This window comes from Enhydra lutris, unplaced genomic scaffold, assembly GCF_002288905.1.
Source record: "Enhydra lutris kenyoni isolate GAN:26980312 unplaced genomic scaffold, ASM228890v2 scaffoldscaffold7, whole genome shotgun sequence".
Classification (NCBI taxonomy): Eukaryota; Metazoa; Chordata; class Mammalia; order Carnivora; family Mustelidae; genus Enhydra; species Enhydra lutris.
In genome coordinates, this window is record NW_019154091.1 from 33849468 (window position 1) to 33865212 (window position 15745).

Sequence of the window (15745 nt, forward strand, 5' to 3'; positions counted from 1 at the left end):
CAGACCCTTATCACCCATCCTTTCACGGCAAGTTTTTAAGTTGGTGGGATTTTAGATTACATAGATGTGAAGGTCTGCAGATACAAAAGCTTTAAAATCATTTTGCCACATATTTGTGAGTGCCTGCTGCAGAGGAAACATGATGCAGGGCCCCACGGGGTGGGAGAGCAGGCACACTTGAATGACAGACCTGGGTTTGAATCTCTGGTCTTCTTTTCATCAGCTGTGAACTTGGCCAAGTGAGTTAGTGTCTGTGAACCTATATCTTTGCTGTGGTCAGAATTATGTCTCTCCCCCACACCCCTCCTCTCCTCTCCCACCCAGCTCCAACATCGAAGCCCTAACCTCCAATGTAAAGGTGTTAGGAGAGGCTTTGGGGAGCTAGTCAGGGTTAGGATGGGATCCCTTCATGATGGGATTACAGCCTTATAAGAAGAAATACTGGAGAATCTGCTCCCTCTCTCTCCACCATGTCAGGACAGAATTAGAGGGCAGACATCTGCAAGAGAGCATCCTCACCAAGAACCAGATCGGCCTTGATCTTGGACTTTTCAGCCTCCAGAAATGCGAGAAAATAAATTTTGTTCAAGTCACCCCGTCTCTTTTGTGACGGCAGCCCTAGTAGATGAATATTCCTCAACTTAAACAATAATTAAGACACCCCTTCCCAAGTTTCTTAATTAAATTAAATGAAAAGTTAAATATTTAGCCAAGTACCGGATCCTCAAAAATTACTAGCTCCTCCTCTCCCCTTGGGAAAGAAGCGCAAAAAGGAATCAGAAGCCACATCTCAAGGAGTTTACAATTCTGTCTAAGGGACAGGGGTTAAGTGATTCCCTTAATATTGAACTAAAAAAACTCACTTTCAGGTCTCAGCTTGGATGTGACTTTTTCCAAGAAGCCTATTCTATTGCCCAGCCCCCAGGTCACCATATTCCCCTCCCTCAGCGCCCTCTATGTCTCCATCTTACCCCTTCGTTTACTGAAATTGCCTGTTGACCTATGTACTTCTCTCCTAACCCCACACCACACAGCATGCTCTGAAAGGAGAGGGCTACACCTGATTTATTCATAAATAAATACCTGAGAAGGAGACTGAAGACGATTTAGGAAATGAGTTGGATCAAAAAGGTAGGATCTACTTCATCTTCCTCATCTCCAAAATAGGGATAAGGGCAGTATTTACTTCACAGGATTGTTGTGAGGATTAAAGAATTACTACATGTAATGTAATTGGTATAAAGCCTAAAACTAAATAAATATTAGCAATATAAATAATAATAATAGCACACCAAGAATATTCACCATCATAGAGTTGTTAATTCTCTCTAAAGTCATACATAAACACCTCATCAGAACAAATCCAAATGGATCAGATGTATACATGCAATAATTCTACCAGAATTATTTTATGATCTTTCACTGGGGAAGTTCTTTCAAACTGTGATATAAAATTCAGAATCTGGGGTGCCTGGGTGGCTAGTCTAAGTGTCTGCCTTTAGTTCAGGTCATGATCTTGGGGTCCTGGGATCAGGCTCCTTGCTCAGCGGGGAGCCTGCTTTTCCCTCTCTCTTTGCCTCCCTCTCCCTCTGCTTGCCACTCCCCCTGCTCTCTTGTTCTCTCTCTCTGTCAAATAAATGGGTAGAGTCTTTAAAAAAAAAAAAAATATATATATATATATGAAATAAAATCCAGAATCCATAAAAGAAAATATAGATTAAATTCACTACATTACTCTGAAACCAATACTACATTATATATTAATTAATTGAATTTAAATTTAAAAATTCACTACATTAAAACCATTTCCACATAGCAAACACTAGAAAAGGCAAAGACAAGTTGTCGATCTGGTAAAAAAATAATTATTTGCATCTCAAAACAAGAATAATGTGAATTTTCTCTAATATATAAAATGCTCCTACAAATCATTAAGAGAAATGCCAACAACCTAATTTTTTTTTAAAATGGGCAAAGAATAGTATCAGATATTTCATAGAAAACGAAGGTCTCTCTCTTTAAGATTTTAAAAATTTATTTATTTGACAGAGAGAGAGGGAGAGAAAGAGAGAACGAGTGCACATGAGCAGGGGCAGAGGGAGAGGGAGAAGCAGGCTCCCCGCTGATTAAGAAGCCTGACGTGGGACTCGATCCCAGAATCCTGGGATCATGACCAGAACCGAAGGCGACTGCTTAACCAACTGAGCCACCCAGGCATCACGTAAGATGTCTTAATATGTGAAAAGATTCACCCATAATAGAAAAAGAAATTTAAACCACACCATAGAAAAAATGAGAAACCATTTTCCCCGAGCACACTGGCAAAAATTAAAAGTTAAGAATAAACACTATGTTGCCAAAAACATGGGAGCCAGGATCCCTTATATATGTAAATTGGTATGTCTTTTGGAGGACAGTTTGGTATTACGCAATGCATATAACCATTAGACCCTGCAATTGTATTATGGGAACTTAGATAAACTCAAACATGTACAAAATAACATATATGAGCTTTTCTTGTTGCAGCATCATTACTTTCTAATATTAAAAGATTAGAAAAAACCTTAAAAATGCATCAATATGAGAGTGGTTAATTAAATCACAGTACAGCACACCATGAAATACTAAAATAAGCAAAGTGAACAATATATTTGCTACCCCTGGTGTGAAAATAAGAAAACAAAATACATACATGCTTATGCATAAAGTATCTCTGGGAAGAGATACAGAAAAGGGGTAACCGTTGCCCTTGGGGAAATTGGTGGGGTGGTTAAAGATAATAGTGCGGGGAAAAAAAAATCTGTTCTTGGTTTACCCTTTGGTGCTTTTGGAATTTTGAAATTGTCCAACTTATGACTTATTCATTAGCAAATAAATAAAGCTGAACTATAGAAACCCTCTGCTATTACAATTTGGGTCTTAGTTTTTGGTTGACTAAATGATACGCATTAAATTTTTATGATCAGACTTTTAATGTGTTGATTTCTGGTCCTGGGGATAAAAGAAGGATTTAGCACAAAGTCTCCTCCACCACCACCCACTTCACTTATTGCTTTAGAAAACATCTGAAAAGAACATTTTCTTTTCATAAAGGGTGATGAGTGAGCTCTATAGGGTTAAGGGCCTTCGCTGAGCAGATGCACAGCTGCAGATATGAATAAATATGAAAATGAAGTCATTTTAGTTTGTCTCCGAGGGCTCCAGGCTCATGAATGAATTCCCAGAAAATAATATGCACATCAAAAGCACTTGATTTCTTTGTCTAAACTCTCTTCCTGCAGAGAGTTATACGGATGAAACAGTTTCTGGACTAAAATGTCTCTAAGGAAGGGGGAAATGGTCAAATATATACAATTCTCATGTTCTAGGAGTTACTTGACCTTGAGCCACGTTAGTCACACATGATTTCACCCACTGCCTTGTGACAGTTTCTTGTTAAAATATGTTCAAGTGAATTACGCGAATGGTCTATTTTAAAATGTATTCTAAGGAAAAGACTAAAGCAGATGTCAAAAATGTACCTGGTGTTCTCACGGCCAACCCACATTTATTACATGCTGACCATGCCAAACATGGTGTTCTAGCATCAAAGATGCACAAAGCTGAAAAACAGGCACAGACGGAGAAATTCCAGACAAAATATACTCACAGTAGTAAAACTTCAAGCTCAGATAAAAACCTCTTCCATTGTTTCTTACACTGCATTTTTTTCTCCTAAATATCGTACAGAAAAATGAGAAAAAAAATTAAGGAAAGGTTCTCTATTTCTGGGATTCTTAACCCAGGGCCTATAGCCTTCCTGGAAATTAGCTGCCCTTTTCATGTAAATGCATATAAATATTTCTCTGGGGAGAGGATCCCTAGCTTTCATCAGATTTTTATTTATTTAATTAATTTATTTATTTTTGTGACAGAAATTCCCCAACGGTCTCACAAAGAATCCAGTTTGTTGTTGCTGTATTCCGGTTAGAAGTGATTTCACTAATTTGCCATTTCTGGTTTGGGTCATCTGGAGATGGCAACTCCGTTTAGCTTTGTATTAAATTTGAAAAAAAAAGAAAGAAAGAAAGAAAGAAAAAGGTCTTACTAAGACATTCAGAAATAATAACTTCAAAGGAGTTTCAGAAGCTAGCCTAGTATCTGACACATGAGTATTTATTGACCAAATTTATGAATTCAATATTATTGTATGAGCACCTACTCCCGGTACCGGACATTTTCCCTGATGGCTTACACCTGATGTCACTGCCATGTCTCTGCATCTCCGGTTCCTAACTTCTACCATGCAAGAGTTAAATATTCTTAGGCTCCATCAGCTGTAAGTTTCTAAGACAGGTCAGGGTTTTTAGAGCTCTGTTCTCAGGAAGAAAGGGAAAGAAATCCAACAGGAATTCTGGAAGCTATTTTCCAAAAGTTAATCCAGGAAGTCAGAAACAATAAACTAGGCTAACAAATCATTTTCCAGGACCACTTTATGAGAATTTACATTTTAAAAAAGCCATTGTCCCGGGAGCCAGGTGGATTGGGTCTCGGTCCTATTTCCAACACTCAATATTTGTGACTTTTTGTCACTTAACATCCTTGAGGTGGTTGTTTTCTCAATCTGAAAAATGAAGGGGTTAATTTTTTTGTGTTCATGCTAATCTAGCACTCCTAATGCTCTAAGTTTGGTCTTCTGTGTGTGAGGAACATCGGCTTCCCTGGGAGCTGGTGAGAAATGCTGAAGCTCAGGTCCTGCCCAGGTGTGCTGAATCAGAATCCGCATTGTAGGATCTCCAGGTGATCTGTACGCACCCATCTAACACATCTTGTACATTTCCCCACTTCTGTCCCTCGAAGACAGGTTACTGAAGTTAATGTCCCAATTTTACAAAACCACATTTCTTTAAACAAATGCTCTGTGGCTAAGTGTTCATTAAATTATCCCATCTTTCCTGATGTGTGTGTAGGACTTTGTACAGTCTTTGGTAACTTTGTCAGCTCCTGTCTCTTTACACCTAGAGATTAGCTGCTAAATTCATGAAAAGGACATACATGCTTCATTCAATTCACCCTAATGAACATTTATTGAGCAACTTCCATGGTTCAGGCCCTGTAAAAGGCTCTAGCGTACAAAGATAAGTGAGACTCTTTCAAGAAAACCTTCAAGTTCATTAGGAGAGGTGGGTGAAGAAATTAATATTAGGAGATAATGCTATGATGCTGTGTGGACACGTCGGAGGGTCACCAAAACTATACTGGAAGGCAATCAAGGAAATGAACGTTGTGGGACAGGAATTCTGGGACAGGAACTCTGGACAGGAAGCAAAGGAGATCTAAAGGCAATGACATTTCATTCCGAAGCCAGACTCCTTGAAGAAAAAAAACCAAAACCCAAAAACCTCCCAAAAGGGAGTGTGAGTTGGTGGCAGCCACAGAGAGAAGAGGAAAGCAGACGGCTGGAGCCTTTGGGGAGGTGGCCTTGGGGCTCAACCCTGAAAGAACATACAGATGGGGCAGGGACATGTGGCCCTAGAAAAGAGGCTTCAGTTAGGCCACCTCTAGAGTAAACTCTTGAATGGTTTTACCAGTAGATGGTTTCATATCTTTTTTCTTTTTAATTTTGTTTTTTAAGTAGGCTCCATGTCCAACACAGGGATCTGAACTCATGACCCCAAGATCACGACCTGAGCTGTAATCAAGAGTCAGACCCTCAACTGACTGAGCCACCCAGATGCCCCAATAGTTTCACTCCTTTATTAGAACATTCATCTCCTCAGGAATCTTGAGATGCCCATATAGAATTAGTGGGGTAAAATGCACTTTGGGGAACTAGAAAAATCAGGTTAATAATAAAAGAAAAAGGGGGGCCCATAATCCAAGCTGCAGAGAAGGAATGGCTCAGATCCATCCTCTCCCTACTTCCCCAGCCCTATCTGACTGGTCATGAGATTTGGTCCATTTCACCTCAGCTCTTAGACATACCTTCTCCTTGCCTCTGTGCTGGCTCCCCAGCCCTGGGTCTCAACACTGGCTGCACGTCTGAACCATGGGGGGAGCTTTTCACCAATGCTGATGCCTGCCACCGTCCCCAGGTCCCCAATGCTCTAACCTGAGGCCGCTCACTTCAGAAAGCTCCCAAGGTGACTCTGCTATAGGGTTGAAGACATTGGCTTAAGCCTCATTCGTGTCTTCATTACACATCTTAAAAATCCCTCTTTTCTTCATTTCATCTCCCATCCAGCCCTTGTCATCTTTCCTCCAACGCCTCTACCAACTTCCAGCCCATCATCTAACCTGTAATCTAAGTTTTATTTCAAAAACACAATACGTAGTCCTTTCACTCTCCCACTTAGAAGCAAACCACCCACACACTTGACCGGTCATTCCAGGAGCACCTGCCACAAGGTTCCCACCCCCCACGCCAAGATCTTCTCCACCGAATGATCTGTTGTTTGTAAGATGTATGCCACCACGCGCACACCTCCAGGCCGCTGCACCTGCTCTTTCCACCCAGAAAGCACCTCCCGTCCCTCGCTGCCTGCCAAGGCTCTAGTCATCTTTCAAACTCCAGCTGAAAGGTCACTTCCTTTCACCCACTTTCCCATGTGTGTGTTGCAGAAATGTTTACGGAGTAGTTCCTCTGGGCCAGCCCCTCTTCCAGGTGCTGGGTGCGCCCTGGGCTGGCTGTCTCTCCTGGGCTCCCATGACCTTCTTTACAAATCTCTGCTCAACTACTTCTCACCCTACAGGTTCACCTTGTCTTTACCTGACCGGTTGTTTGCCCCAGAAGACTGAGCTCCCTGAGGGCAGAATTATGCCTTAGCTCTCCCTGCCCAGCACCCAGCCCAGCAAGAGTTTAATAAAGGCTTACTGACCATTGACTAACAATGAGGATGAAGAGCAGCTCTCTGGGGTGTCTGTTTGCGCCCCTATCTCCTCCTGACTCCTGAGTTTGACTCCCCAGTACCCTTTCTGCTTTACTGCCGGTGGCCACTCAGCTTTCTCCTAAGTTCCTACTCTGATCATTGCCTTGGTCCTCCTACCCGAAGTCTCCTTCTTCCAGCCCTCCTGAACTGCGATACATGACGGTTTATAAATACCAGCCTGTGCCTTAACCTGGGAAGCTACGTGGAGCAGACACCGCCCGTCCTAAAAAGAACAAGAGAACCGGAGCAGACCAGCACAAATGGCCAACGGTCCTGCAAGGCTTTTCTGTAAAGTCCCCCTCCTTTGACACATCTGGGGATGGGAAGAATTTCCCTTCCACATTCCTGTGAGACAGGCATTCATTTCACAGTCTTTTCTCCAGTCACCTGAGCTCATATATCTTCTTTCCATTTATGAAACTTTATTTTCAAATATACCTCCTTTCAATGTTGATGAAAAGTGACACATTCTAGTATGAAATATGAGCAAATAAATGGAATGGATATCCTGGGATAGTAATTCTTTCCATACCTGTTTAAATAATTTAATGGCATAGGTTTGGTTTTGGATCTCTGCTCTGTAGACCTCAAAAATCTCCCCTTCTCCAATGAGGAAGTCTTTGTGGAAATTTTTGGTTCCATCACTGATGTCTTGAAAGCTGATGGAGGATTTAAACAATATTCCTTAGGAAGGAAAGGAGGGAGAAGAGAGGTTACTTTTTCTCTTCTTAAGAATCAATGCCGCCAGGATAAAGAACCAGGACTTCCATACTAGAAATACATCAGAGCCCAACAGAGAGCCAGCAGGGCTAGGCCCAGGAACCAAAACTGAAGCCCACCATGTGCTCTCTGCCCATTTACTCGGGTCTGGCACCTACCATTCCAGAGAGCAAATGGCTTTTTAGATTCTGAACAATAGCACTGTGATTCTCTCACCCCTCCAAAGAAGTCACCCAAAGAACTTAGCTGGGGCAAGTTTTCCGAAATTTGGTTTCTTTGTCATTAGATCAATGGGTTGCTTTTGATTCACTATGAACCCAAAACCATGAAGAAAAAAAACCAAAAACCATAGAAGTGGAAATTTTGTTATGACTAAACAATTTTCGCCAAGCATGACTGATGGAAACATTTTTCATGAGCCAAATCCTCTCTCTTCCTAACTTACTTCCTCAGAATAAATTAGGAAGATGTTTCAGTTTTTCAAAAAAATCCTCTAAAGTAGAGATTGGGAGAAAATATTTAAAAGGTAATCAAATACATATCTAAAGGGAAAATCTTAGCTAAATCCTTCCGGGCCCAATTTTGGCTCTATTTCCACATTTGATGTTTGATTTAGATCTTACTGTTAAATCTTAAAGGAGCAAAACCTTATCCAACTTTACTAATTCTCTTCTGAACCAAAGAATGGATGCAGATCTAGTGGTAAAAGAGGAGGCAAAGAGCCTTAACTAGCCATTAAAGTTTATCAGAATGATTCTCCCTGCTAATACAGTAATAAAGTTGATAAGGAAAATAACGGGATTTTCATAATGACCTTCAGCATTGCTCTACAGGCATTTCTAAAGATCTCTGCAAGGGCTATGGAAATTTCTAAAATTATATTAAACCCAGTATAATTTTTAAATGTTTTCCAATGACACATAAAAATGCAAATTTCACTAATGGAAAATATGAAACCCCTCTAAGGGAAGAGACCACCATTATGTTCCCCATTGGCCAATGGATTTTTAAAATATCACCGTAATATATCATCCATCAGAGTTCTGTATCAGTCAAAACTGCAAGTATTTCAATATCCATGAAAACTTTACCCTAAACCTGCATATTAATGAATAGTCAATAGGTTTATTGGTTATTTCTCCCTGTAAGTTAACTTAAAGCAAAACATGATTTAAAGTAAAAAAAAAAAAAAATTTTTTTTTTTTTTACCTTTTTCATTACTTTCAGGAATAAGAACATTATTCACTGTGACATGGGCTGTTTCCTAAGAGAGGAAATACATACTGAAGTAATTCCATTCCATAAGTCTAGAAAGAACAGAAACTTAACAGAAATCCAAAGCTCCCCCTGGACTATACAGCACAGTAGAGTAGAATCTAATTTAGAAGAAAGCTAGTGGAAAGCAAAGTTACTTTATTTAATCCAATAGTATTCATTGCCATACACAGTTAAGCCTTCCATACTACTGCAAAAACTCAATGTCATGGTTATAGTCAATTTTAAATGACTTCTAATGCTATAAAAAATGATTACTGCCAATTTATTTGCTCCAATAAAAACCAACAGCAACATGCAAAACGCCAACTAAAAGAGGAAAATTAAAAACTGAATTAAGACAAATGCATAGCTCTGAATAGTTCCAAGCCTCATCTATGACAGATCACCATGAGGAGAAAGATTTTCACTCTTCAAACATTCATAATCTCTAATTTCCTCAATCCCCAACTAAACAAAGAGTAATGAGAACTAAGGCTTTTCTGGCTTTTTTCTGCCTGACAGTTTCATTTCCCATGCTCAATTATACATGCAACCGAGTTCAAGGTTCATTATCTATGCACATACACTCTACCTTGGGTAACATGTTTGGAAATCCATCTCCCTGATGCCTCTGTTCTGAAGGATTCAAGGCTGCTCCTGAAAGAGAAATAAGGAGAGCTAGATGCAGAAAAAATTTATGTCTCTAATAAGCAGTTTTTTTTTTTTCTGTCTTAGACGGTGAAAATAAACACCTTCCTAGTAATGTTAATTTCTAAAACGCAGTTTCATTCTCCTTGAATGGTAACAAGTATGCATATGTGAATAGCTTTCTAAGGATTAAATATGATACAAACATGCTTTTGTTCACTTAACACACAAAGACCTACCTTAAATTATTGTTAGACATCATTAAATATATTAGAGCATAAAGCAGAAAACGGAAAGGAAAAAGCAACACTGTATCAGCTTTTTGCCCGTATATTTTAAAGTTTTACAGTCATGGGATTTTATCTCCCGAGATTAGTTTATTTTTGTAATCCCATATTATGCCTTAAGGTGTTAGAAATGTGTGCGTGTGTGCACACATGCGTGTGTTCAACCACAAATACCTACCACTCCCTCCCAAATACACACTCTAACTTTTGTTTTGTTTGAATTGAGGCAGTCTATGTAGCTTCCTACGAAAGATGAAAACTCTGAACTATTTCGCTGTCACATCTGACATTTTTATTTAGACTTCGGAAAAATTTTATTTCATCTAGTTTTTCTTAGATTGTATTCTAGTGTTTTCAAAATTATTTTGCTTAGAAGACTGACAACAAAATGTAATCAGTTAATAACAGACTTCTTGAGCAAACTATAAACCAAATAGACCTGGCAGACATTCTCTAGAACATTCCATCCAGAAGAATATACACATATTTCACAACTGTACATTGAACAAGCCCCAGGATAGACTGTATCCTGTGCAATAAAATGAGCCTCAATAAATTTGGAAGGATCGAAATCATACAAAGCATATTCTCCGACCACGATGGACCTATATAGAAATTCATAACAGAAGGAAATTTGGGAAATTCACAAATACATGAAAATTAAACAACAAATCCATAAGCAACCAATGAGTTCAGGAAGAAATCACAAGGGAAATTAGAAAATACTTTGAGATAAATGAAAATGAAAACAAAACATACCAAAACTTATGGGACGCAGTAGAAGCAGTGCTTAAAGGGAAATTTATAGCTGTAAATGTCTACCTTAAAAAAGAAGAAAAATCTTAAATCAATAACCTGAATTTTCACCTTAAGGAACTAGAAAAGAAAGAGTAAGCTAGACCGAAGGAAGCAGAAGGAAAAAAAGAATTAAGATTACAGTAGAAGTAAATGAAATAGACAACAAAAGCAAAAGAGAAAATCAATGCAACCAAAGTGGTTCTTTGGAATTATCACAAAATTGACAATCCTCTAGATAGACTAAACAAGAAAGAAAGAAGGTGATTCAAACTGCTAAAACCAAAAACAAAAGAGGAGACACAACTACCAACCTCATAGAAATAAAAAGAATTATAAGAGAAGGTGATGAATACCTGTACGTAAAAAATCAGATAATTGAAATGACAGATTCCTAGAAAGTCACAAACTGCCAAAACTAACTCAAGAAGATACAATCTGAATGGATGTATTGCAAGGAAAGAGATTGAATTAATAATCCATGATTTCCCACAAACAAAAGCACAGGTGAATCCTACCAAACATTTGAACAAAATTTAACATCAGTTCTTTACAAATTCTTCCAAAATAGAAGAGGAAGTTAACAACACCCAAATCGTTCTATGAGACCAAGGACTAAAAATATGTCTGGTTGAAAAAGCCAAAAGAGTAAGGATGCTGATTCAAAAGAATTTTCAGCCTAAGAGCCCAAAGTCTGTAAGGTAAGACCCAAGATCACTCTTATTGAAGTCAATAAATCTAAAGAGGAATAAACAGAACAGGTGACATTAGAAAATTATTTTATTGGTAAAGATGAATGGAAAGAGCTTCATGAGCTTTACTTATCAGGTTGCTCTAAATGGAAGGCAAGACACAGCATCAGAAACAGACAGGAGGGAAAGGTTAGGCCACTGTGAAATGGATAGCAGACAAGTATGGTAGAGTTAGAGGCCATGGCATAAACACAGCAGTAAAGATAAAAGATACATCCCAGAGTTAGTCTGCGGGTATCATTTGCACTAAAATACAGTGGGTGGGGGGGGGTGGGGGGGCATGCCTGGGTGGCTTGGTGGGGTAAGCTGCTAACTCTAAGTTTTGACTCAGGTCATGGTCTCAGGGTCCTGGGATGGAGCCCTGGGCCCTGTTCTGTGGGGAGTGTGCTCAAGGACTATTTCCCTCTCTCTCTGTCTCTCTCCCCCTTTGTACCTCACACATACGTGTGTGTGTGTGAGTGCTCTCTCTTTCTCTCTCTCAAATGAATAAATAAATCTTCAAAAAAAATAGAATACAGGGAGGAGAACCCAATTATATTTTGACTTCTAATCGTATGATAAAACTAATTATAAAAGTATATTTTACTCAAATATTGTGATTCTGGTTATGATTCAGATAGGTTCAGAGTTTTGGATGGAGAGCTGATTCTACATTTTAAAACATATAGTTTCTAAGTAAAAAAATTTAAAAAACTGAACAAGTGGTAGAAAGGAATGTGTTGTATAACTTAGGCAATAAGGAAAGAAAATATCACCAAAAAAAAGGTAATAAAAGCCTTTAGAGAAAGCCTCGGGTAAGGAATCAAATGATACAACATGACCAGTCAATGTCTTGAATAAAAGGCAATATTTACATTTAAAAATTGCATCGCCTATAAAATGGACCGAGAGCCACAGGTAAGAATCAAAAATGTTTACCATGGTTCACAATCAAATGGATAGCTCGATGATGCCCCATCTCCTGGAGAATCTCTAAAAGGTCTCCGATGGTCTTGTTTTTCTGTGCCCAGGACCAAAGTAATTCTCTTGTTCCACTTTTACCTTGGTCTACATATTTTTCAATGTGACGAACATCCAACCAGCTGTTTGAAAGTCGCTCCGCTGTGGAAATTGCAATGGGAAGAACCAAAAAAAAAAAAAAAAAATAATAATAATAATAATAAATAATTATGTTTTACTTTGATTGGGATACTTGTTTGGGGGTATTTTATCTATTTATTTCATATTACTTATACTTTTGATTTTGAACTAATTTCAGCATCTACTTCCCACCCAACTTCCCCCATGTTACCATTTTACATTACCTTGTACAATGTTCAGAACCAGTCATAACTCAATTGCAGACTTTATTTTACGTTCACCAGTTCTTTCTACAAATTTCCTTTTCCTGTTCTATGAACCTACCCAGTTTCCCACAGTGCCATTTGTTGGCACTTCTTAATCCCGATTCTCACGGACTTCAATCTTTCCTTGTGTTTAAGGACAGCGAAATACTATTACGTCTTCTTCAGTGCATAGTATCATGAGGTTCATGGTGTCCATGTCCTATCACTAGTGATCCTGACCTGTTTGCTTAGTTAAGGTGGTATCTGCTACCTTAATAGGTTTCTCTACTATGACATTAACTTTCCCTGTAAAATTAGTAACTATGTTGGGGGATACACTTTGAGACTATGGAAATACGCTGTTTCTCCTCACATTTTACCCATAAACACTTGCATCCACCAGTGGATCATGTATATCATAATAATTTTTGTGGTCTTTGCTTAATGGTGATCTTTTATTTCCCCTTCCTCCTCCTATGTTAACTATAATTCTTCTGCAAGAAAGTGCTCTCCACTCTCCCCCATTTAATTAACTTATTTAAATCAGTAGGGACTCATGAATGTTTATTTTATTCTATAGATTAAAATCCAGTATTATTATTATTGACTTTGGTGCCACAATTATTCCAGCTCTGTCCATTCAGGTTGGATCCCACGTTCTTCTGTTAGCTGCATGGTTTCTGGAACACTTCCTTATTTTCTGACCCTATGAGATGCTCCAGGCTCATTTTGCATTTCCCCCACCCCAGCCCTGGAATTGATTTTCCTTTCCCAGGAGTCCTGGTTGCTTTTATTAGATAATGTATTTAGAGGACAAGATGTAGGTGCTAGATGCTTTCAATGCAATGAGTTCCATTGCTTCTAGGCCGTCCAAGCAGACAGAGCTAAGAAACTTAGGCACTTAGGTATGTGCATGAGCCCACACACCTATATTTCTCTGTCTGTACACATCTTGAAAACCATGATTGTATACGGTTACCTGTGATTCTAAATCAATACCACATGGCATATTTTAGCTCTTCCTCATTTGTAACTTAATTCCCAAACAGCAAGAAACTTTGCTCTCATTATTTACAATGTCTTTACTTCTTTGTTCTTTGTCCCTCTGAGAAACACTTTAACTAAAATACATCATGTACATATCATTCTATTTGCCCTCAGCTTAAGAATATTCAGGTAAGAGCTTACTTTCCCAAAGTTACTAGGTTAGTTCTTTTCTTCATCACTCCCTTTGGTGTGGTTACTCATAGTTAGGTTCATGTGTTGCAGTTTTAATGGAATGCTGTTTTAAATTTTTGTTCAATACTCTCCCGTTGCTGAACATTTTGAGCAATTAAAAGTTAATATCTGGGTAGCATCGGGGGAAACGTTCTACTGGGATATTAGGATTTTAATTGCTCAAAAACAGCATATATGACTTATTTAAGGTGTGGTATAAATATCTTGAATCTGTACTTACTGAGAGTATATGAGTTTGTATGACACCCCAAGTTAATGGGATTCTCTGCACAACTTCCAAATCTTGAAGTGTATTTTAAGGCACAGGAGGGAGAAAGAAACCAAATGACAGATCAAATGGGTGTCTTTCTTGCCCCTCGGACAATGCTCCCCGATTAACCCAGTCATCTTGAGCACTAAAATTAGCAATGTGATTGGGAGTCGGTGATCGTGATGGCAGCATTCTCTCCTACCTTTATTCTCTGGAAAGTCTAAAAAAGTTAGGAAGTCAGATACACATCAATAGATAAAATCCTATCATCATCTGAGTGTGGTCATGGGGACCCCCAACGTATCACCGTAACTGGTCATGGAAATCAGCCTTCTCTTCCTCTGCCGCACATAAATTTGGAAGCTCCTCTCCAGCAGTAACCAAGGTAACCTCACTGAAGGACGCACCTATTCATCAATGATATTCTCCAAATGTTGCTGTCCTTTTAAAAGATGAACAGGGGCTCAGATTGGAGACACGTAATAAACTCCCTAGGGAACTATCTGTGTTCTGTCTATTTCAGACTCTGAAGTTTAAAAACAATTTCTTAGGAAGCTACTACTCTAGTTACAGTATCTCAATCAAGACATCAGAAAGGCAAACATCTTCTGATCCAATATGGCATCCCTTCTCCCCACATTTTCCATCCTTCCACCTTTTGCTGGGTCCTTCTATTTCCTCTAACTTTATGTTTTTGCTGAGAGTATAAGTAAATCCTGAAAGTTGACAGAGATCACAATATGAAATCATAACTGCCCCTCTTTCTGTGAACCCAAAACTGATGTGGTAAGTATTACCAGTGCCCACCAACATTTCCCGTCCTCTACCCCACCAGAGAGGAAGGATTAGGTCTTGGGTTAGTTAGCTTGGGTCCTGGCTTGGGTTAGTTATGCCTGTGTATCTCTTTCAGCCAGAAACACAGAAGAGCCAGGGCACAACGCACCAGGCTCCCATTCCTGCTACAGCAATGGCAGAAGCACATGCCAATATGGGAGAGCCTCAGGATCAAAGCAGCAGCCAACACATGGAGGCCTGGACCCTTAGCCCTCTCCCCACGAACAAAAGGCACACTTCTATCATGTCAACCACTGAGTGATTTTAGTGGTGATTTTCCTGCAGCCTCACTTGGGTCCACCCTCATTAATACACACAACGTTTTATCTTGGGTGTTCTATTGCTTCAGTCACTCAGAGAAGAGTGAAAGGAAGTGGCAGCTTTTGTGACTACATGTCAAAGGATGATAAAGTTGAGACATTCCATATGAATGGATGCTTAAGCTGCGGAGGAAAAAACAGCTACAATAAATTATCTGACATCATTAAGTTGGAATGACTTTGCATTTCTTCCATATTTTTAGTTCTGGCAAGAATATTTTTATTGGGGGCGCCTGGGTGGCTCAGTGGGTTAAGCCACTGCCTTCGGCTCAGGTCTTGATCTCAGGATCCTGGGATCGAGCCCCACATCGGGCTCTCTGCTCAGCCGGGAGCCTGCTTCCCCCTCTCTCTCTGCCTGCCTCCCTGCCTACTTGTGATCTCTCTCTCTGTCACATAAAAAAAAAAAAAAA

At 39.3% G+C, this 15745-nt stretch overlaps 1 protein-coding gene across 2 annotated transcripts in view; it reads right to left on the reverse strand.

Annotated features, from left to right (window-relative positions):
• LOC111141982 (interleukin 1 receptor associated kinase 3) overlaps window positions 1-15745 on the reverse strand; it is a 54015-nt gene that overhangs the window by 20428 nt on the left and 17842 nt on the right. The window contains exons 2-6 of one of the 2 annotated variants that reach the window (XM_022494884.1): window positions 12286-12468; window positions 9478-9542; window positions 8838-8892; window positions 7441-7592; window positions 3650-3714 (exon numbers count right to left, since the gene is read on the reverse strand). In XM_022494884.1, coding sequence (XP_022350592.1) covers window positions 3650-3714; window positions 7441-7592; window positions 8838-8892; window positions 9478-9542; window positions 12286-12468 — 520 coding nt within the window. The remainder of the gene's footprint in view (window positions 1-3649; window positions 3715-7440; window positions 7593-8837; window positions 8893-9477; window positions 9543-12285; window positions 12469-15745) is intronic. The other variant, XM_022494885.1, reaches the window with a different exon arrangement.